The sequence below is a fragment of the Porites lutea genome, chromosome 11 (genome assembly GCF_958299795.1).
Source record: "Porites lutea chromosome 11, jaPorLute2.1, whole genome shotgun sequence".
NCBI lineage: Eukaryota > Metazoa > Cnidaria > Anthozoa > Scleractinia > Poritidae > Porites > Porites lutea.
In genome coordinates, this window is record NC_133211.1 from 7,931,490 (window position 1) to 7,955,329 (window position 23,840).

Genomic DNA, 23,840 nt, shown 5'->3' on the forward strand with positions numbered 1-23,840 from the left:
CATGGTGGAACAGTTACAGTGGAACAGTGACGGTGGAACTGTGATGGTGGAACAGGGATGGTGGAACAGTCATGGTGGAACAGTCTTGGTGGAACAGTCATGGTGGAACAGTCTTGGTGGAACAGTCATGGTGCAACAGTAATAGTGGAACAGTCATGGTGGAACAGTCATGGTGGAACAGTAATAGTGGAACATTCATGGTGGAACAGTAATAGTGGAACAGTCATGGTGGAACAGTCATGGTGGAACAGTAAGAGTGGAACAGTGACAGTTGAACAGTCATGGTGGAACAGTATTAGTGGAACAGTAATGGTGAAGCAGTCATAGTGGAACAGTGACGGTGGAACAGTCATGATGGAACAGTGACGGTGGAACAGTCATGGTGGAACTGTCATGGGGAACAGTCATCGTGGAACAGTCATCATTAAACAGTAATAGTGGAACAGTGACAGTGGAATAGTAATGGTGGAACAGTAATAGTGGAACAGTAACAGTGGAACAGTAATGGTGGAACAGTCATGCTGCAACAGTAATAGTGGAACAGTAATGGTAGAACAGTCATAGGGAAACAGTGATGGTGGAACAGTGATGGTGGAACAGCCATGGTGGAATAGTGATGGTGGATCAGTGACGGTGGAACAGTAATGGTAGAACAGTCATGATGGAACAGTTATGGTGGAACAGAAATAGTGGAACAGGCATGGTGGAACAGTGACCTTGGGACAGTAATGGTGGAACACTCATGGTGGTACAGTAATAGTGGAACAGTAACAGTGGAACAGTGATGGTGGAACAGTAATAGTGGAAAAGTGACGGTTGAACAGTAATGGTGGAACAGTCATAGTGGAACAGTAATGGTGGAACAGTTATAGTGGAACAGTCATGGTGAAACAATCATCGTGGAACAGTCATCGTGGAACAGTCATCGTTAAACAGTAATAGTGGACCAGTGACAGTGGAATAGTAATGGTGGAACAGTAATAGTGGAACAGTAATGGTGGAACCGTCATGCCGCAACAGTAATAGTGGAACAGTGATGGTGGAACAGTAATGGTGGAACAGTCATAGTGGAACAGTCATAGTGGAACAGTCATGGTCGAACAGTGACGGTGGAACAGTCATGGTGGAACAGTGACGGTGGAACAGTAATGGTGGAACAGTCATGGTGGAACACTAATGGTGGAACAGGAATAGTGACGTTGGGACAGTAATGGTGGAACACTCATTGTGGAACAGTAATAGTGGAACAGTAATGGTGGAAAAGTCATGCCGCAACAGTAATAGTGGAACAGTGATGGTGGAACAGTGATGGTGGAACAGTCATTGTGGAACAGTCATGGTGGAACAGACATGGTGGAACGGTAATAGTGGAACAGTCATGTATGGTGGAACAGTAATAGTGGAACATTCGTGGTAGAACAATCATGGTGGAACTGTCATGGTGGAACAGTAATAGTGGAACAGTCATGGTGGAACAGTTGTAGTGGAACAGTGACGGTGGAACAGTAATGGTGGAACAGTCATAGTAGAACAGTAATGGTGGAACAGTTATAGTGGAACAGTCATGGTGGAACAATCATGGTGGAACAGTCATCGTGGAACAGTCATCGTTAAACAGTAATAGTGGACCAGTGACAGTGGAATAGTAATGGTGGAACAGTAATAGTAGAACAGTAATGGTGGAACCGTCATGCCGCAACAGTAATAGTAGAACAGTGATGGTGGAACAGTAATGGTGGAACAATCATAGTGGAATAGTCATAGTGGAACAGTCATGGTCGAACAGTGACGGTGGAACAGTCATGGTGGAACAGTGACGGTGGAACAGTAATGGTGGAACAGTCATGGTGGAACAGTAATGGTGGAACAGGAATAGTGACGTTGGGACAGTAATGGTGGAACACTCATTGTGGAACAGTAATAGTGGAACAGTAATGGTGGAAAAGTCATGCTGCAACAGTAATAGTGGAACAGTGATGGTGGAACAGTGATGGTGGAACAGTCATTGTGGAACAGTCATGGTGGAACAGACATGGTGGAGCGGTAATAGTGGAACAGTCATGTATGGTGGAACAGTAATAGTGGAACATTCGTGGTGGAACAATAATGGTGGAACTGTCATGGTGGAACAGTAATAGTGGAACAGTCATGGTGGAACAGTTGTAGTGGAAAAGTGACGGTGGAACAGTGATGGTGGAACAGAGATGGTTGAACAGTCATGGTGGAACAGTCTTGGTGGAAAAGTCATGGTGGAACAGTAATGGTGGAACAGTCATGGTGGAACAGTCATGGTGGAACAGTAATAGTGGAACATTCATGGTGGAACAGTAATAGTGGAACAGTCACGGTGGAACAGTAATAGTGGAACAGTCATGGTGGAACAGTAATAGTCGAACAGTCATGGTGGAACAGTTATAGTGGAACAGTGACGGTGGAACAGTGATGGTGGAACAGTCTTGGTGGAACAGTCTTGGTGGAACAGTCATGGTGGAACAGTCATTGTGGAACAGTCATGGTGGAACAGTCTTGGTGGAACAGTCATGGTGGAACAGTCTTGGTGGAACAGGTCATGATGGAACAGTAATAGTGGAACAGTCATGGTGGAACAGTCTTGGTGGAACAGGTCATGATGGAACAGTAATAGTGGAAGAGTCATGGTGGAACAGTGATGGTGGAACAGTGACCGTTGAACAGTCATGGTGGACCAGTATTAGTGGAACAGTAATGGTGAAAAAGTCATAGTGGAACAGTGACGGTGGAACAGCCATGATGGAACAGTGACAGTGGGACAATCATGATGGAACAGTCATGGTGTAACTGTCATGGTGGAACAGTCATCGTTAAACAGTAATAGTTGACCAGTGACGGTGGAACAGTCATGGTTGAACAGTAATAGTGGAGCTGTCATTGTGGAACAATCAAGGTGGAACAGTCATAGTGGAACAGTAATAGTGGAACAGTCATGGTGGAACAATCAAGGTGGAACAGTCAGAGTGGAACAGTCATGGTGGAACAGTCTTGATGGAACAGGTCATGGTGGAACAGTCATGGTGGAACAGGGATGGTGGAACAGTCATGGTGGGACAGTATTAGTGGAACAGTAATGGGGAAACAGTCATAGTGGAACAGTGACGGTGGAACAGTCATGATGGAACAGTCATGGTGTAACTGTCATGGTGGAACAGTCATGGTTAAACAGTAATAGTGGAACAGTGACGGTGGAATAGTAATGGTGGAACAGTAAAAGTGGAACAGTAACAGTAGAACGGTAATGGTGGAATAGTCATGCCGCAACAGTAATAGTGGAAGAGTGATGGTGGAACAGTAATGGTGGAACAGTAATAGTGGAACATTCATGGTTGAACAGTCATGATGGAACAGTAGTAGTGGAACAGTCATGGTGGAACAGTTATAGTTGAATAGTGACGGTGGAACAGTGATGGTGGAACAGTGATGGTGGAACAGTCACAGTGGAACAGTCTTTGTGGAACAGTCATGGTGGAACAGTCATGGTGGAACAGTGACTGAGAAGAGTCATGCTGTAACACTTATGGTGGAACGGTTATGGTGGAACAATTATGATGAAATGGTAATTGTGGAACAATCATGGTGAAACAGTGACGGTGGAACAGTAATGGTGGAACAGTTATGGTGGAACAGTAAGAGTGGAACAGTGACAGTTGAACAGTCATGGTGGAACAGTATTAGTGGAACAGTAATGGTGAAGCAGTCATAGTGGAACAGTGACGGTGGAACAGTCATGATGGAACAGTGACGGTGGAACAGTCATGGTGGAACTGTCATGGGGGAACAGTCATCGTGGAACAGTCATCATTAAACAGTAATAGTTTAACAGTGACAGTGGAATAGTAATGGTGGAACAGTAATAGTGGAACAGTAACAGTGGAACAGTAATGGTGGAACAGTCATGCCACAACAGTAATAGTGGAACAGTAATGGTAGAACAGTCATAGGGAAACAGTCATGGTTGAACAGTGGTGGTGGAACAGTGATGGTAGAATAGTGATGGTGGATCAGTGACGGTGGAACAGTAATGGTAGAACAGTCATTATGGAACAGTTATGGTGGAACAGAAATAGTGGAACAGGCATGGTGGAACAGTGACCTTGGGACAGTAATGGTGGAACACTCATGGTGGTACAGTAATAGTGGAACAGTAACAGTGGAACAGTGATGGTGGAACAGTAATAGTGGAACAGTGACGGTTGAACAGTAATGGTGGAACAGTCATAGTGGAACAGCAATGGTGGAAGAGTTATAGTGGAACAGTCATGGTGGAACAATTATGGTGGAACAGTCATCGTTGAACAGTAATAGTGGAACAGTGATGGTGGAACAGTAACAGTGAAACAGTCATGGTGGAACAGTCATGGTGGAACAGGGATGGTGGAACAGTCATGGTGGAACAGTAATAGTGGAACAGTAATGGTGGAACAGTCATGGTGGAACAGTGACGGTGGAACAGTCATAGTGGAACAGTGACGGTGGAACAGTTATGCTTGAGCAGTCATGGTGGAACAGTCATGGTGGAGGAACAAAAGAGTCTAACTTCCACAGGATTTGTTTTGAACACCAATGTGGCCACCCTTTCATTGTTTTGTAACACCAATACAGCCGCTATGATGTCATAAGAAAATGCTCTATAGTATAGTACTGTAGTAAATTGAAAGATTATATAAACTTTCTTTTTAATCTTTTTCAGCCCTTGTTCTTCTCTGCTGGAAAGAACCTTCTTCTCAGAATTGGCAATGGTAAGGATGCTGATTTTGCTGTATTTCAGTGGTGTTAATGCTGTTTTTATTTGCTGTAATTAATTGGGTCCATACAGCAAATAAGAAATATATAGAGGATATTACATGGTGACGTGAAGATATGAATTTTATTTTTGAGTGACAAAACAATATTTTACAAACGAGCGCCACAAGTGAGTAAAATGTTGTTTTTGCCACAAGAAAATAAAATTCATGTCTTCAAGCTGCCGTGTAATGTTCTTTTTATTATATAGACAAAAAGACATCAATAATGTAATAGATTTTTATTTGCCAAAAAGAAAGATGCCTACAAATACCGAAATTACGTCATGGATAAACTCATGTGTGAGATTATGGAAAACAGGGTGCAAAGAAAATCATTTTTACAGCTTGCCATTTGGGCAAGCTGAAGCTAGTATTTACTAGCCCAGACGTCATTTCAACTAGCCCCAAAAACTTGTTGTTCTTCTGTTATTCAAATTCCTCATAAAACATCACTAGCCCGTCGGGCAAGTTAAAAACAGAATTCACTAGCCCGATAGCAAAATCCACTAGCCCCGGGCTGTCGGACAGTACTTTCTTTGCACGCTGGAAAATAAACCACTCAGGTCCTGGATGTAGTTTTTATGAATTTTAGGAGTGGGATATTTTCCAGTAAAACACTTGTATCTATATAATAAAAATGTAAAAACTTTACATCTGATAAGATATCACAGTATACAACCATCGATGAGCGCCAATCAAAATCCAAAGACAAAAACCTGTTTTCGAAAAAAATATAAAAATCCCTTGGCTAGAGTTAAAAATATTCTATACAATACTTATAAAAAATAAAATGTGCCTACTTTGTACAATAAATTGGCTTTGGTAAAAAATAACTCTGACCCTGTGTTTGATTTTCATAGATTTATTACGCCGTTTATCAACATCACAAAATACAGTATTTTGTGGAAGGATACAGTTATTTTTGGCAAGGTTGTTTCCTCTTTCCGAAAAGTCAGGTTTGTTTTTATCTATTTTAGTGTTTAATTTTGCAAAAGTAAACTAAAGTAATGGAGGTTGGGACCAATCTTCAAAGTTATTTTTAAGTTTAAATTATTGTTGCTTCATTTACACATACTACTGTATTTATTTCACAGTACTGATCTTTTCAATGATGTTTTTAGGTCTGAATTTAATGAGTCATTTTAATTATGAAAACATCACCACTTACACTCAAAGAACAGCAACAGATCTGAAGGTGGGTCATTTGATATTACCCCTATTATTAGTACATGTGCTGAGATTGCCAAGTGGGTCATACTTTATTGTACGGCCTGGTACGTTTTCATCAAACAAAATTAATACAGCAGATTTACATGATATGTATTTAAACAAAGGCTGGTTAAAAATATAATTATTCTCAAGAATTAAATGAATAAAAGGAGAACAGGCTAGAAAACTGATGATGATGATGATGATGACCTTTTGTTCACAGACATGTTCTGATGATGTCAGGTTACATGTTTCTTCTCTCCTTAACCCTTCAAGTCCCAATAGTGACCAACATCAATTTTCTCCTAACAATATCCATACAATGTCAAGAGATTAGGTTATGAGAATTAATGACATGATCACCTAAGAGAAAATGCTTTGATCTTTTATCAAATTCTCTCAACTCATTCTTTAAGGAAATGTATAGAGATCAGTTTGGAGAATTTGTACATGTATATTGGGGCTTAAAGGGTTAAAATAATGTCTATTTTACAGGACAAATCTAGCACAGGAAGTGAAATGGAGGTGGATGATAGAGAAGCTGGTGAATTAACATCAAGGTAATGTTGACTCAAAGGAAAAACTTGTGAATACACCAAAAATGCAAAGAATTACAGTGGTCACTTACGAGAAAGATGTATGGACACATCTACTTCGTGGAAGATTATTTGTTGCATGAAATTTCTAAGTAACATCATACAATAATGTGTAGCTCCATGTTGTAGCTTACAAAATTTAAAAACAAAAGAAAATTCTAAATCTTTCAGGCCCAAAAAGTGACTGCGGTTGCTTACAGGAGATGTCCTTTATGATAGGTTCTAACTGTAAGGTTTGGCTGGAAGGTGATTGTAGGGATGATGTTAGCCCATTTCATTTACAAGAACATTTTGCTATGTGTCTGTCTTCTTTGTTTCACAATTTACTTGTTGACATGCTGTTGGGAATAATATTATTATTATGGATTTTCCTGGAATTTTTTTGAGATTCAAAACATTTCTGGAACAATAAGTAAGAATAGAAACGTTTGTAAAAAGCATTATTATTTTTCTCTTGCAGTAGTAATGTCCCAATTGATTTTAATCTGTACAAGAAATTTTGGGCACTACAAGACTATTTTAGAAACCCAACTCAGTGTTACACTGCTGCAGCATGGAAGCCATTCACAGATGTAAGTTTGCATGTAACTGTCAGTGGTGTTTGTAGCCCAATGGTATTTATTTTATAGATACTTTTAAACTTGGTTAATACTGGATTGTTATCATAAACGTAGGTTCATGTCCTCTCCTAAATCCAGTTTTAATTGGCTAGAAAAGTCCAATAAATGTATTTTCAAGAAGTTTTAAAAGCAAAAGGGAGTGTCATCCTTTTTACCACTCCCTTACCAGGATTAATCCGGCTACTTTTAAGCTTAGACAAGTCAAGCCTACACTTCCGACTTGTAATACTGAGTTCTTGAAAAATTCTTTTATTAAAAGACTTAGTTTTAATTACAATTTACAACCAATGTAGCTATTTTTAATTAATACACATGAATATGTTCCGCAGCACATTCTTAGTTAATTATTATGTATAATCCATGTAACACTTGATACATGTATGTTATTATTATTATTATTATTATTATTATTGTTATTATTATCATTATCATTACTTGCTAATTGCCATTAACCATTGCCTCCTAAGAGACAAAGAAAATTGATAATCAATCTAGGTAAAAAAAATTCGAACCTGTTATCAAATTTGACCTGATGTAACACATAAAAGAGCACAAATAACTGTATTTGTTACCATTATAACAGGGTTTGTTAGAATGTAGTTACAAAAGTAATGGTTTCAAAGTTGGAGGACAAAATTGTATGTTTTTCACTTACATTTTAGCAGCATTGAAATTCATTAAATTTGGTTTTAAATGAGTTAATGGACTTTGCTTGGCTCTTGACTGATTCTTTTATGTACATGAGGCAAGACACAAACCTATCACTTGTCTCAATTTTCTGCAGAATACAAAACAAGTCTTGAATGTGTTTAGAAGTCACAAACTAGAGCATGTTACATGGAAAAAGAAGGCGTGGGACTTAAAGAATCTTGGAGGAAGGTACAAACAGACAGTAATACCATAACAGCCCTGTTTACTGAAAATCGGCCATTTTCAGCTGAATTATCCCTTTCATTGTTTATCAAAGCCCTCTAACTTGAAGTCTTGATTTATCACAAGAATTTCTTTTATCTTAATATTATACATGACATTATTTTTCCCTTTAATTTTGTTGCCATGTCTCCGGTTGGCACCAACTAGCAAGTCACACTTCCTACTTTCTCTTGAAAACTTTTTAGTTTATGCATTTTGTCTCCAATTCTATTTCTCCTTGAACCAGACCGTAATTCTAAAATCAGAGCCAACTCCAGTGTCAGGAACAGGCCCCAGCTGTTCAAAAGCTGGATTGCACAATCCATTGGGAGAATCTTTATCCATTGGACAGTGCAATTGTTGTCTTTAATACTCATCCATCGGATAGTGATTTATCGGATGTCGCTATCCATCTTTTGGGCAACTGGGGCCAGCAATGTTTCTGGTCAGTAACACTGTGCTCACAGTGTGGGTGAGTCCTTAAATGTTCTGCAGTTGGTTTACAATTGTAGGTTTTAATTTGGACCATTAGCCTTTAAATACATTGTATTGTTGTGGAATTGCACGCATTTTACTAAGGCATCCTTCTTATGAAGGGTTACATCAGGTAAATAATTATTTTGTACTAAGAGATATCGTCATTTTATAGTCTGTTGCCTTTCAATTTGTATGCGCTTTCGAGATGGGGATGTGTGAATGCTTCCGTGTTGTTTGTTAGAGTGCAATTGATGGTAATAATAATTATGATAATAAAAATTGTTTTTATTTGTTATCTTCTTAGTAAGGACGAGGCTCGTTATTTTGCCAAGTTTTTGACTAATGAGAAGGTAATATTTTCATACAATTGTAGTTTATGAAAGGGTTTTCAGAAAAGGAGTTTGAGTGGCCGGATTCTATCCCCAGTGACGTCACATCCTTGTTTCAACTTTTCTTAATTCTTTGTAGCTTTAACTAGCTTTACAGGTAAATACCCTTAAAATGGAACATTTATGGAGAGAGGGGGTAAAAGTGATGAGCTCACTATCATCCTCAAGTTTTTCAGTTGAATTACTGTCACAAGTTGTCGACATAGAATACAGGTGTATGGTTGCTTTACCTTTTAATATCCTGACAAAATCCCCTTTCCATTAAACTCATCGCCAACTGATGAGCTTGGGAACTGGTGCCTTAAAAGTTAGTGGGGAAGGGCCCGAGGTAATCTGGCACCGCAGGGAGGTCTCCATGGCAACCTGGCAAGCGGAAACCACCCCAGTAGCAGCCGCTAACAGGCGCCATCACATTGAAACTAGTCCAGTGGAAATACTTACCTAACCCGATACTTACCTCTGAAGTCAAGTAGCCCCCTGGGAAGGGAGGGTGGGGCTTATGAATCCGCAAAGATTCACTCACAAAAGTACTGATCGCAACGATCGCTAGAGAGCAAGGCTGTATGAGGTTTGCCCCTGCGAACTCCAAAGAGGCGCCCCCACAGATCATGTGCAAACTTGGCAAGACTGCTGGCAGCATTAGCTCGAGATTAACCTTGCCTAAATTACATTTAGCCACAAAGCATCAAAGTTTCTCAGTACATGTACATTTTGATATGTACATTTAAATGTCAGCTTTTGAAATAATCCAGTTGGCAATGTGTATATTGAGGTTCTGGCCATCAGTTAGATGAGTGGTACAGTCAAACTCTGCTTTATGGGCACCCACTTAATGGGGACAGCTCAATATTATGGACAGTTTCCTTTACCGGGTAATTTTTTGCAGGGTTTGACTGTATGTGTAAATTGGTTTTGTTAATTCAGACCTCCTGATACTGTATGTGTTTCATTCTTTATCCAGCTCCTTGATCTTCAACTGAGTGACAGCAATTTCAGGAGAACTGTAAGTCGACCATTATGCCTCTACAAAATTCAAGTTAAATAAATTTTTATTAGTTTGCCTTCTTCAAGGATTCACTGTCACTAAAGTTATGCCTGGGGGACACTAAATTATCATTTGACAGAAAATAATGCATTGGGTGGCTAACCTTCAGAAAACATTTTGCAATGCCATCACTGATGTCCCAGTGAAATGACGTCTGGCCTCAGTTGTCTAAACGTTGGATAGTGCTATCCACCGGATAACTCTCTATCCAGTGGATAAGCATTAACAAAACCAATAATTGCATTATCCACTGGTTAGAGATTTATCTGGTGGATAGCTTTATCCACCTTTTGAGCAACTGGGGCCTGATGTACAACCTCAGAAATACCATTCTAAAGATGCGGCACTACCCAGGATGGGATTTCTGTAGTCGATCATCAGACTTCATTTTGTGGAAAAACCAGTGGCGACATTACAAAATGTTAGCTGCTTTCTCATGCTATATTAGGGTGACCAATGTAAAAATGATATTACGCAGTTAACCCAGCAATTTAAAAATTCACCTTTTTAAATCAGTTTGAAAAAGGAAAGTGCGATTACACACTTTATTTTGTATAATGTGACATTGATCCAACATATAGATGAATGGCAATTTAGCAGCATTCAGTCTGTTTTGTTGGACACTAACCACAATGAATGGACTACGTCAAATAACAGTCCACGGTTTTTGGTTATAATTTCTGTAAAATGACACTTCCATTAAACATTTGTGTGAAATTTTGAGGAGTTAGAATGTATCGGTATGTTATTATCCTAACAGCACAGTGGTCTTTGTTTTTTTTACAGATTCTTGTACAAATGTTGATAATTTATCAGTACCTTGTTGGAAATGTAAAATTTAAAAGGTGAGTCTGCATTCTTTTAAAGACTGTGAACTTTGCACTAACACCCACTGGTATTCATGCTCTTATTGAAGCATATTGGCTTCATTTTCTTTTGTTTCCAGTGAAAGTAGCGAACAGTCGTGGTCATAACAGCAGGGAGAAATTAATGCCTGTCCTTTGGTGACAGCTCTAAATACAGGGTGTCCCAAAAGATCGTTCCTCTAATTTCATGCACTATAACTTTTGATCAAAACTTTATTTTTACATGACATTTCTAGAAGATGTTTATTTCTCTATCAAGTACATGTGTTCAGAATTTCAGTAACTCCCATGCCCTTTTTGTTTCTTTATCACATTCTGTAGCCGTTGCGGCAAGAACTGGGATACAGCGTGTAGACCCACAAATGATCCATTTTGAGCTTTTTTATCACCTGGTGCGCAGGATCCAGTTCAACCCCCAAACAATATTTGTTTAGTTTAGGCAGCTGACAAAAAATTTATTTTGGCCTTTGATCCAAAAACGATAATCATCCCGGCCCCCTTCCACAGCAAGGCTTTTGCAATTCTTTACAAATTTGAAACGAGCTGGGTGTTAATTGGCAGACGTTTTTTTGCCATCTCAGGGGCCTCTAATTTTAAACATTTCAAACAGTTTTTCATGACCCTTTTATTTGGCTTGCCCACTATGTGAGACTGAGCTTCCTTGTCGAGTCTCCTATTTTGTATCTAGCCTTCTTTAAAACTATTTTAGCTGCTTTATTCAGGGCTTTTGGTCTTCCCCTTAGTTTCTTGCCTTCAAAACCTTCATTTCTCCATGATCATTCTACCACCCAACATTCGGATTTTTCCAGTCTTTTAGCAATTTCTACAAGAGATAAGCTAGTAAGTCGAAGTATATAGGCTTATGCTCTCACACTGCTGAACGTTTTTGCATTAACGGGGTTTATCTTTCGTGATATTCACAAAAAACAAGGAAGGAGTTCGAGTGATTCGGGCTATGAAATACAAAAAATGTGTGGCTGGAAAATATACTCGCACACGCGCACCTTTGGTGTGGGAGTACACAAATAGAATATTCCAGTCAAAAGATGGCACAACAAGTATGAAAATAGTAAATTATATTGAAAGACACAACTTTTGTTGAAATGATTTGCTTACCAAGTCCAATCGTTCTGAAATACAGACTTATAAAGTAGAGGGACGAACTTTTCGGACACCCCGTATTAGTAGTCCAGCTATATGGTGTAAAAAAATAGCTGAATTGTGCACTTTGGGGTAAAAGCATCAAACTCGGCACAGTGATAGTACTAGTTGCACTAATTATTTTTAGCCATGGACCCCACTCAAATATGCACGGGGGGAGGCACATTGTGCCCTTGGGGGGGAGGGGTCATGGCCTTTTTGTTTTGGTCCCGAAAAGACTCAAAAACGGGAAGAAAGCGGCCTAAAAAACTTTTGCATGCCCATTTTCTTCAAAGTAGTGCAAGGTAATCCTATAAAATACCCGTTACTTACTTTTCTGAGAGGTTTTCTAAAATTATTTTAAAAGAGTGTGCAAGTGATTCTTGTCACTCGGGAAAGCCACGTAGAAGCAAGTTGAGTTCTGAAGGGCGGAATTAATTTAAGTTAAAGCATTACAATATTATACATGCACCCCCTGACACATCAAAACACTTCAATAATATATTTTTGAGACACCTCCTGATGGAACAAACAAGACTGCACACGGAAGAAACAAAAGGTCAGGCTACTCAAGGAAATTCTGCATGGTGGACAGGAATGGCTGGTCTTTTTGCTCTCTCGTTTGTGAGAGACAGTATGCCGTTTTTCACCCTTGGAAAGATAAGATGTTTCATTTTTACACTTTGATTGAAGTGAATTGCACTTTTTAGGAATTTAATTGCTCAGCCAAACTACCGCAAAAATAAAACATGAGACACTTACCGAGACCTTCAACGACATGCAACAGAGAGTTATTAACCACTTTTATTGCGGGCGACAAGAGTAGCCCGCAGTTTTCATCTTCAGGTTATTATTATGCATGCATCGCAGGTATGTAGCCGGCATTCGTTTGAACTTCCACTTATAAGGATGAATGGAATTCACAGAAAGCAATTTGATCACTCGCATCTGGATCTTCTCTGGTCACTAAGAATCTGATCACGCGTGTTTGGAACAGCTATCAAGTGAAACTTGTGCAAAGCACAGCATTGGAGTAACAGCATTTTCATCTTCCATCGTTGTCGCCATCACTCCATAACCTTTGGTTTTCTCTTGTTTTCAATAATATATTGATCTCTCTCACACTCTATTGTTATCTTTACAATTATCAAAAATAAAAGTGCCGAGTTGAGGAGAAAAGGATATCTAACATCAGACGTCTGATAACAGTTATATAACATAAGATATAAAATCAGACGTCTAATAACAGTTATATGATGTCAGACGTCTGATAACAGTTATATGACAGCAGATGTCTGCTGTTATTTAACTGATAATGATGTTATATAACTGATGATGATGTTATATAACAGTTATATAAGAGTTATGGAACAGTTATATAACAGTTATATATGGTATATAGCAGTTATATAACTGTTATATAACTGGCTTCCCTTGTCATACTTCTATAATAGACGCTTACTGCTGTTCATGTTTGATGTTATCAAACATAATGTTCCTGACAGCCTTGCATCTTTATTTACTTTAAAGTCTGGCAGTAGACCTTCACGAAGGGGAGGCCAATTTGTTATTCCACGTGTCAAACATGAAATTGGCAAACAATCTATTCAATATAGAGGACCAACAATTTGGTCATTTCTTAATAGATTAATTAATATAAATGAGACGATAAGTAAAGACAATTTCAAGCAAATTTTACGTAGATTTTCCAAGGACATTAATAATTTCTAATTTAGAGCTCCTATGATAGGTAACAAACACAATGACTATGTATATTTTTAACTTGATTTTATTCATACATTTTACATCACCTTACTTTTTATTCCGTGGGATGCCTGTGGCACTCCCACGGTAAAAATCCGGTTCGGTTGTACCCAAAATTGCAAAGCCAGCCAATAGGATTGCCTAAAATCTTTATCGATTATCTCTTCTTCCAAGCCGACCAATCAGATTGTACAAAATCTGTATCGATTTTTAATCGATTTGCTTCCTCTGAAGAACGTTGAAATCAGAACGTTTCTTGCCAAATTTGTCGCCCTTGAGTTTTCCCACTCGTGGTTTAGGATGGCTTGTTAACCAGCGAAATCCTTCGGGATACTGGCAAGTCATGAAAGGCGACCTAAGCCAAATTATTTCTTTCCTTCATGATTCTTTTTTGTTTAAGTCTAGCTTTTTCATAAGGTTTTAGTAGCGTCTGGTTTCGGGCCGTGATTTCCGATAGATTTTTCCATTCGGAGTTCGCCAGTTTTTGCCGAGCACAGCTAGAGTTCAGTTTTTTTCTTTTCTTATCGAAAACACCTGGACGATGGGACGTTAAATCGCGTAAATTTCAACTCGTACCCTTGACGACTGGCGTTGAAATCGCGAAAATATTGTCCTCGTCGATCGACGACTCGCTCTCGGCATGGATTGGACTTCTGGATGGGACACGGATCAGGACATGAGTAAACTCATTATACCTTGGAATCAGGGATAATCATTGGAACCATGTTAACTTTGAGACCTTGGAAACACATTGCAATTAATTTTTAACCGTATCAAGAGCATCTTGGAATATTAAACTTTCATCTTGGATTAAAACATTGGAACTTTATCGAACTTTGTAACCCTGGGTTCGACCCTGGATAAAGCAAGCGGATGTTTTGTTTTGTTTTGTTCCATTAACCTAGAAAGAACGCCATTATTCTTCCATAGACCAACGCATCCCACGGAAACGACTTTAGGCGTCTTGTTTAACTTATTTTAGATGCAGGTCCACATCAGCCTTTCGCTGCCATTTTATGTAACTTAACCTGCTTTTTCAAATAAATGTATGTATGTATGTATGTATGTATATATAACTGTTAAATAACTGTCATATAACTGTTAAATAACAGTTATATGACAGTTGTATAACTGTTATATAATAGTAATATAAGTTATATAACAGTTATATGACAGTTATATAACTGTTGTATAACAGTTACATATAACTGTTATACAACGGTTATATGGCAGTTATATAAAAGCTATTTATGTTATATAGCTGTTATATAACATCATCATCAGTGTCATTACTGTTATATATACTGTTATAACAGTTATATAACTGTCATATAACAGTTATATATACTGTTATATAACAGTTATCAGACGTCTGTTATATAACAGTTATATGACAGTTGTATAACTGTTAACAGTTATATAAGTTCTATATAACTGTTATATAACAGTTATATGGCAGTTATATAACAGTTATATATGTTATTTAACTGTTATATGTCATCGTCATCAGTGTCATTACTATTATATAACTGTTATATAACATCATCATCAGTGTCATTACTGTGATATATACAGTTATATAACTGTTAAATAACAGTTATATGACAGTTGTATAACTGTAATATAAGAGTTATATAACTTATATATAACTGTTATATAACAGTTATATGACAGTCATATAACAGTTATATAACATCGTCATCAGTGTCATTACTGTTATATGTACTGTTATATAACAGTTATATAACTATCATATATAACTGTTATATAACAGTTATATGACAGTTGTATAACTGTAATATAACAGTTATATAAGTTATATATAACTGTTATATAACAGTTATATATGTTATTTAACTGTTATGTGTCATCGTCATCAGTGTCATTACTATTATATAACTGTTATATAACAGTTATATAACTGTTATATAACATCATCATCAGTGTCATTACTGTGATATATACAGTTATATGACAGTTGTATAACTGTAATATAAGAGTTATATAACTTATATATAACTGTTATATAACAGTTATATAACTGTCATATAATTAATATATAACATCATCAGTGTCATTACTGTTATATATACTGTTATATAACAGTTATATAACTGTCATATAACTGTAATATAACAGTTATATATAACTGTTATATAACTGTCATATAGCAGTTATATATACTGTTATATAACAGTTATATAACTGGTATATAACATCATCAGTGTCATTACTTTTATATAACATCATCATCAGTTTCATTACTGTTATATAACAGTTATCAGACGTCTGTTATATAACTGTCATATATAACAGTTGTATAACTGTTAACAGTTATATAAGTTCTATATAACTGTTATATAACAGTTATATGGCAGTTATATAACAGTTATATATGTTATTTAACTGTTATATGTCATCGTCATCAGTGTCATTACTATTATATAACTGTTATATAACATCATCATCAGTGTCATTACTGTGATATATACAGTTATATAACTGTTAAATAACAGTTATATGACAGTTGTATAACTGTAATATAAGAGTTATATAACTTATATATAACTGTTATATAACAGTTATATGACAGTCATATAACAGTTATATAACATCGTCATCAGTGTCATTACTGTTATATATACTGTTATATAACAGTTGTATAACTGTAATATAACAGTTATATAAGTTATATATAACTGTTATATAACAGTTATATATGTTATTTAACTGTTATGTGTCATCGTCATCAGTGTCATTACTATTATATAACTGTTATATAACAGTTATATAACTGTTATATAACAGTTATATAACTGTTATATAACATCATCATCAGTGTCATTACTGTGATATATACAGTTATATGACAGTTGTATAACTGTAATATAAGAGTTATATAACCTATATATAACTGTTATATAACAGTTATATAACTGTCATATAATTAATATATAACATCATCAGTGTCATTACTGTTATATATACTGTTATATAACAGTTATATAACTGTCATATATAACAGTTATATAACTATTATATAACTGTAATATAACAGTTATATATAACTGTTATATAACTGTCATATAGCAGTTATATATACTGTTATATAACAGTTATATAACTGGTATATAACATCATCAGTGTCATTACTTTTATATAACATCATCATCAGTTTCATTACTGTTATATAACAGTTATCAGACGTCTGTTATATAACTGTCATATATAACAGTTGTATAACTGTTAACAGTTATATAAGTTCTATATAACTGTTATATAACAGTTATATGGCAGTTATATAACAGTTATATATGTTATTTAACTGTTATATGTCATCGTCATCAGTGTCATTACTATTATATAACTGTTATATAACATCATCATCAGTGTCATTACTGTGATATATACAGTTATATAACTGTTAAATAACAGTTATATGACAGTTGTATAACTGTAATATAAGAGTTATATAACTTATATATAACTGTTATATAACAGTTATATGACAGTCATATAACAGTTATATAACATCGTCATCAGTGTCATTACTGTTATATATACTGTTATATAACAGTTGTATAACTGTAATATAACAGTTATATAAGTTATATATAACTGTTATATAACAGTTATATATGTTATTTAACTGTTATGTGTCATCGTCATCAGTGTCATTACTATTATATAACTGTTATATAACAGTTATATAACTGTTATATAACAGTTATATAACTGTTATATAACATCATCATCAGTGTCATTACTGTGATATATACAGTTATATGACAGTTGTATAACTGTAATATAAGAGTTATATAACCTATATATAACTGTTATATAACAGTTATATAACTGTCATATAATTAATATATAACATCATCAGTGTCATTACTGTTATATATACTGTTATATAACAGTTATATAACTGTCATATATAACAGTTATATAACTATTATATAACTGTAATATAACAGTTATATATAACTGTTATATAACTGTCATATAGCAGTTATATATACTGTTATATAACAGTTATATAACTGGTATATAACATCATCAGTGTCATTACTTTTATATAACATCATCATCAGTTTCATTACTGTTATATAACAGTTATCAGACGTCTGTTATATAACTGTCATATATAACAGTTATATAACTGTTATATATACTGTTATATATATATATATATCTGTTATATATACTGTTATATAACAGTTTTGTTATAGTATAGGAGTTATGTTATACCTGTTAACGTCTGTTAACTGTGTTAATAGTTATATGACAGCAGACATATGCTGTCATATAACTGCCGTCACACGTCTGATGTCTGATTTTATATGTTATGTTACATAACGTCTGATAACAGTTATGTGACATCAGACGGCTGATGTCATATAACTGTTATCAGACCTCTCATTTTTGTAACTGTTAGCAGACGTCTGACATCATATAACAGTTATCGGACGTCTGATGACAGTTATATTACATAACATATAACATCAGAAGTCTGATAACAGTTATATAACATAACATACAAAATCAGACATCTGGTAACAGTTATATGACAGCAGATGTCTGCTGAGACTGGAGCAGTGCTATATTTGCTGTGATGTTTCACAGCAAGTTCACAACACAAATCTTTGACACATTTGATAACAGCAATGTGTGGATTTAATGCCATATAGAGATATTCTCAAAGTCTTTAATGCCTTAAGTGAACACCATGCAATTGTTTAGGAGAACGCCACAGAAAGAAACACTGATAGTGAACAAGCCTCACATCTCTCAGTTTTTAAAAAGTATAATTGAGATCATCCTGGACCGATGGAGCTAGTATTGCGACACAGTCAAGCAAAATCATACAGAATTGAGCTGGTCTTTATAGCTTTTTAAACTTTGTGATTTAACGTCGCGAAGATTCATTGTGAGAATCCATTTCAAATTTATGTAAGTCTCCTGGTGCCGATAAAATCCACCATAACCCTAGTTCCTCCTCTTGCAACTGGTTCTTTACATGGCACAGCAATCATAAGGGCTCTCGAGTGATGAAAAGTGTTATAGGATGTTGTACTTTTATTACGCAATCACAAAATGCAATCAGACATCCCCTTTCTTAGGACGAGAAAACCACCTGGGCCACAAGGCTGCCTTATGGAAAAGCCACTGAACTTTTTACATCCCTTAGGAAACTTTGAAGGGTGTTCAAGACACTATGCCCCGGTGCTTGAGAGATTTGTTATCCTAGTGTCTGACCACACAAACCGGAGTCAAAGAGTCAATGATGCCAAAAAAGTTCCAGCTATTTGCACAAAAGGGAAGAAACCTCGAGAACTTCTCCACTATATCAGCACACCAAGAGAGTTGCCTAGCAAAGATGATACCCTGGGTGCGAAATGTGACCAAAGCGTAATGTGACAATGGGCTACTGGGCATGGAAGAGCGATGCAATGCACCACAAAGGATTCTGCGGGAACACTTCCCTTAAACATGTCCCAAAAGAATTGCGCGTTGGAGAGAGAGTTGAGTTGGAATACAATGACACGAAAGGAACTCAGAAGAAGACCGAGGAGCTTCTACTGATCTTGACAGAAATGTGATTTTAAATTTGCTGTTAAGATAAATTCGCACTCGCTCTGGAGGAGTTTTACTTATCTCCTTGTCGCATAGAGCGGTAATTTCGTACCAATAGATTGTATTTGTCAATGAGACGATGGTTTCAAGTGCTCGTTAACACCTTTTAAGATCACCTTGCCCACTTGCTGATAAGAAAAGAAGATGCCATCGTTTACTGAACTGCGAAGTGTGATCCATGATGACTGTGGTTTTTGGTTCTTTACCCCTTTGAGTAACGGGTACCCTGGGTGGGAGGGGCTTTTCATGCGCGGTTTCCGGTTTCGGTTTATGACTAAATTCGTGGATCGTGAAAAATGGTTTATAACGTATGTGATACGTGAAATTATTTTGTCAGAATTTACATGTGAAACGGGGCCGGGACACTCCTCCCCCCTGCTACCCTCTTATGAATGATGTAACGATGATCAGGGTATTAAATAGCCTAAAAAAGTGCCTTAAGTCACCTAGTTTATTTCCGCAGGTTGATTAACTGATAATATAAGAAACATGCGCTAACTGCACCAGAAAAAACCCACCCATCCCCCCCCCCGTCCCCCATAGACACTACCACCACCATCTCCACTACCATGGAGATGAAGAATAAGTTCAGAGGAGAAACTAATTGCTAAATGATTTAAAATTATCCCAGAATTCAGGAAAGGTCATTGTATTCTTCCTCACAACATAAACTTATACAAACATGCAAACAGAGATACTCCTACCCCTCCCCCTAAGCTGTGTTGAAACCTTCCCCCCCACGCCACCTAGAAAGTTGGATTAAATAGACCTTGTTGAACTTCCCTAGGACACCATTCCCTGTTGATATAGTAGCTTTCTTTTCAATAACGGCAGTTAAATTGGAAACTGCAACCACCCCACCCCCCTGAGTACAAAATTTCCCCCGTGACTGGGGTCCATAGCTAATATTGTTCAGCAACCCAAGTACTATTACCATGCCAAATTTGGTGCTTTTACCCCAGAGTGCACAATTTTTTCACCATATGGCTTGACTATAGGAAAACAAGGGAATCTAATACTGACCCTTTCACTCAAGAGTTAGAACAATAATTAACAATTATTCGCCGAAGGCGAAGTTAATATTGTTGAATAATCCCCAAGACGAAGTCGAGGGGATTATTCAACAATATTAACTGAGCCTGAGGTGAATAATTGTTTTAGTATATTCACACGAAGTGATCTCAACAGAATCAGAAAGGAAACCATTAAAAAACGATTAGTTTGATTGACGGGTGAAAATTCATGCGTGAACACGAAGTCGTAAACAGTGGATGCACAAAAGTTAGATCTTTACAGTATCTTCAAACATGGCAAATGATAGTTTTAATCCTTTTGTATCGAGTTTTGTAAGCTCAACGGTTTAAAAGAAAACGCCGAAAATTTAAATTACTACCCAATTCTGAGAAGGAAAGTATCTAGAGCTTTATTTGTTTCTGTCAACTCACCGTGAATGAGAAAGTTTTCTTCGTCGCTTCTTGCAAATGCTGTCAATAGCGGCTGCGATCAGGGTGAGCGTTGTTTATCTCCAAAGTTCTTTGCCTTGTTAACTTGCTGGCACGTACAATTTTCGAAAATATTTGCCTTCCTCTCTTCTCCATAAATTAACTTCTATTTATAGGCAAAATTGGTCTTGCGAGAAAATCCCGAAATCACAAAACAGTGACAAAGCGACCTCGTTTTCCTCTGAAGTGGTAAACATAGCTTCGAGCGTACAAAAAGTCAACTAAAGTAAACCACTTCACAATAAATCACGCTGTTTAAACACCATGAAGTCTTTTCTTGCCTTCAAAGTCATCAGCACTTGGATATTCGTGTATTTTCAAAAAGGTTTTACTTTGAAACTTTGGCAAAACACCCAGTTCACGACAGCGATTTTGTTCGGCTTTATATTCACCGCCTAGCGCGGTGAATATAACGTCATAGTCCGAGATAGCTAACCAATCAGATTGCTTGAATTACCAAGATCACTGAGTGTGTATATACTAAAATTTATTATTCGAAGTAAGTAAGTACATTTAGTACTATATAAAAGAACTTCTAAAGCTGTGTTATTTGAATGGTCACACTGTAAGATTCCACCACAGACTCAAGAGTTAGAACAACACTTTATACGACTATAATAGCCCTGAGATTGTCTGGGTAAAGATTGCTAAAGATTATAATCATTAATTTTGTTCCACAATACAGTGCAAATCAAGTCTTAAATGAGTCACAAAGTACCTGGGTGAAAGAAATGACATCTCAAGTGTATGAGGTAAACAAATAGTTACTTTTCCTTTGCTAAGAAATCTCTAGAAAATTCCAGATTGTTAGGTCATTTCTGTGGAATAAAAGATCCCCCCACTTTACCGGTACTTTACACTATCTCAGGTGGTCTGGCAATTTTAAATCCTTCGCATTCAATAATTATACATGTACTAAGGGCTCAATATAGAGCATTCTACAGTTGCTGTCTCTTAACAGACACCTCTGTAAGATGGACACCTCTTTAAAACGGACAACCAGAGTTGGTCCCTGCATTTTAGATATTTTGAGCAACAAAAATTGGCCATCTGCCCTCTTTGAATGTCATGACACCTTTTACATGTACAGTGCAGTTGACTAGTAACTAAGATGGACATCAGTCTTAGACAGGTACTTAGTGCCGGTCCTAAAGGTGTCCTTCCTAGAGAGAGTTGACTTCATGGTTGCTTAAATACTAGAAATAAAAAAATTGTTGTATGTATTACTGCATCAGTCAGAGCTGGAAATAACGGTCGGTCATCAGACTTTGTCTGACTAAAAACTTACCCGTGTCTGAAGAAATCTCGTTTGTGATTGAACATGATGACCAGATGGACCAGATATCAAAGACTGCAATTTCAAAGCATTAGTAAGATTCCAATATGCTAAAAGAGATTAAAAGTCAACAAAGTGTAGTATGTCACACAGCCTGACCTGGTTGTCAGACTACTATGGTGATCTGTTTGGACAAAAGTTAATGCACTTTCTAAAGGGAGGCCTTATTTGTAGCCCTGCTGAATATTTACACATAGAACACTCAAAGGATACATTTTGTACATGAGACAGATCTATACATTGTGTTTGTTTATTGGTGGTTATAGAATTTCATTCATTTTTCATTCTATTTTTGTTCTGCAGTTACTAAGAGAAACACCACCAGATGGTGAAAAATTTGCAAAAGCTGTGGAGGTGACTACATTGTTTAGCAGATGAAATAAATAATATTTAACAGCATACTAGTCTGAACTTCAAACTTCTTTTATGTCGAAATAATTTCTCCTAATGATTTTTTGCTTTGGTTTGCTCAGCATATTTTGGAAAGAGAAGAGAACTGGATATCATGGAAGAATGAAGGTTGTCCAACTTTCATTAAGGAAAGGTACAAAATTAAACTTGTATGGAAATTCTGTATATCTTTTGTCGAATAAAAGTAAGGCAGGTCTTTCATTAACTGTCTGAGTTCAAGAGTTTGTAATTTTTTCACAGCCATACTACAGAGATTTTTCTATAAATTCTTCGATTTTACTTCCCCCACAAAAACCTAAATTTCTAAATCACAATTCAGCTGGGGCTATTGTAGAGTAAGAAATTCTAAGTGGATGCTTTACACTGATAAATCACTTTATGTATTATTCATTTACTTGAGCATATTTGTTATTTCTTAGAACTGAGGAGGATGGCAAACCTAAACCTACAAGGTGAGTTGTGTTGTTTTGTTCAACATTGCATTTTCTCTTCGATCCGGCTTGCAAGTACTGTATTTATTCGATTAACCGCCCTGGGCGCCTATTAAATTTTTGGACCTTGAGAGTGGGCGCTTATTCGAGGCTGGGCACTTATTATATTTCAGCATTTTCAGCAAGTGTAGTATGTTTGTTTTGTAACAAAACAATACATGCTAATAACAAAACACGAAGAAGTAACAAAGTAAGGATTCTGTAAAATGCTCTGAAGAAAACTCCGTCCTCTGGGAAGTCTCTTATTAGTACTTATTCAATTTCAATTTCAATCTCATTGTCACTTAAGTGGGTTGGGTAGGGGTGGGTGCTTATTTGAGTTTGATTGGGAGGAGGAGGGGTTGGGGGTGGAGTGGGCGCTTATTCGAGGCTGGGCGCTTATTAACTTTTTCTGCCTTTAGGATGGGTGCTTATTTGAGGTGGGCGCAAATTCGAAGTTGGGCGCTTATTCGAATAATTACGGTACTTCGTCTTTTGGGCTGCTTAACTGTCATCTTACTGTAGGTATTAGTTGATTTGTGGAGCATTCAATTAAATGTTCTTGCATTAATGTGGAATAAAATTAAGTTTTCATGAGGCTAAATGCTATAGCTGTAAGAGAGAAAAAGGGTGAAACGTGTTCTCTTCA

The 23,840-nt window shown here is 36.7% G+C and overlaps 1 protein-coding gene across 2 annotated transcripts in view; it reads left to right on the forward strand.

Moving 5' to 3' along the window:
- LOC140951683 (THO complex subunit 1-like) overlaps nt 1-23,840 on the forward strand; it is a 47,547-nt gene that overhangs the window by 7,194 nt on the left and 16,513 nt on the right. The window contains exons 6-18 of one of the 2 annotated variants that reach the window (XM_073400991.1): nt 4,724-4,772; nt 5,678-5,773; nt 5,939-6,012; nt 6,522-6,586; nt 7,086-7,194; nt 8,027-8,121; nt 8,936-8,981; nt 9,982-10,023; nt 10,852-10,910; nt 21,660-21,726; nt 22,614-22,664; nt 22,784-22,854; nt 23,141-23,173. In XM_073400991.1, the coding sequence (XP_073257092.1) occupies nt 4,724-4,772; nt 5,678-5,773; nt 5,939-6,012; nt 6,522-6,586; nt 7,086-7,194; nt 8,027-8,121; nt 8,936-8,981; nt 9,982-10,023; nt 10,852-10,910; nt 21,660-21,726; nt 22,614-22,664; nt 22,784-22,854; nt 23,141-23,173 (857 nt within the window). Of the gene's footprint in view, nt 1-4,723; nt 4,773-5,677; nt 5,774-5,938; nt 6,013-6,521; nt 6,587-7,082; nt 7,195-8,026; nt 8,122-8,935; nt 8,982-9,981; nt 10,024-10,851; nt 10,911-21,659; nt 21,727-22,613; nt 22,665-22,783; nt 22,855-23,140; nt 23,174-23,840 lie in introns of both variants that reach the window. The other variant, XM_073400990.1, reaches the window with a different exon arrangement.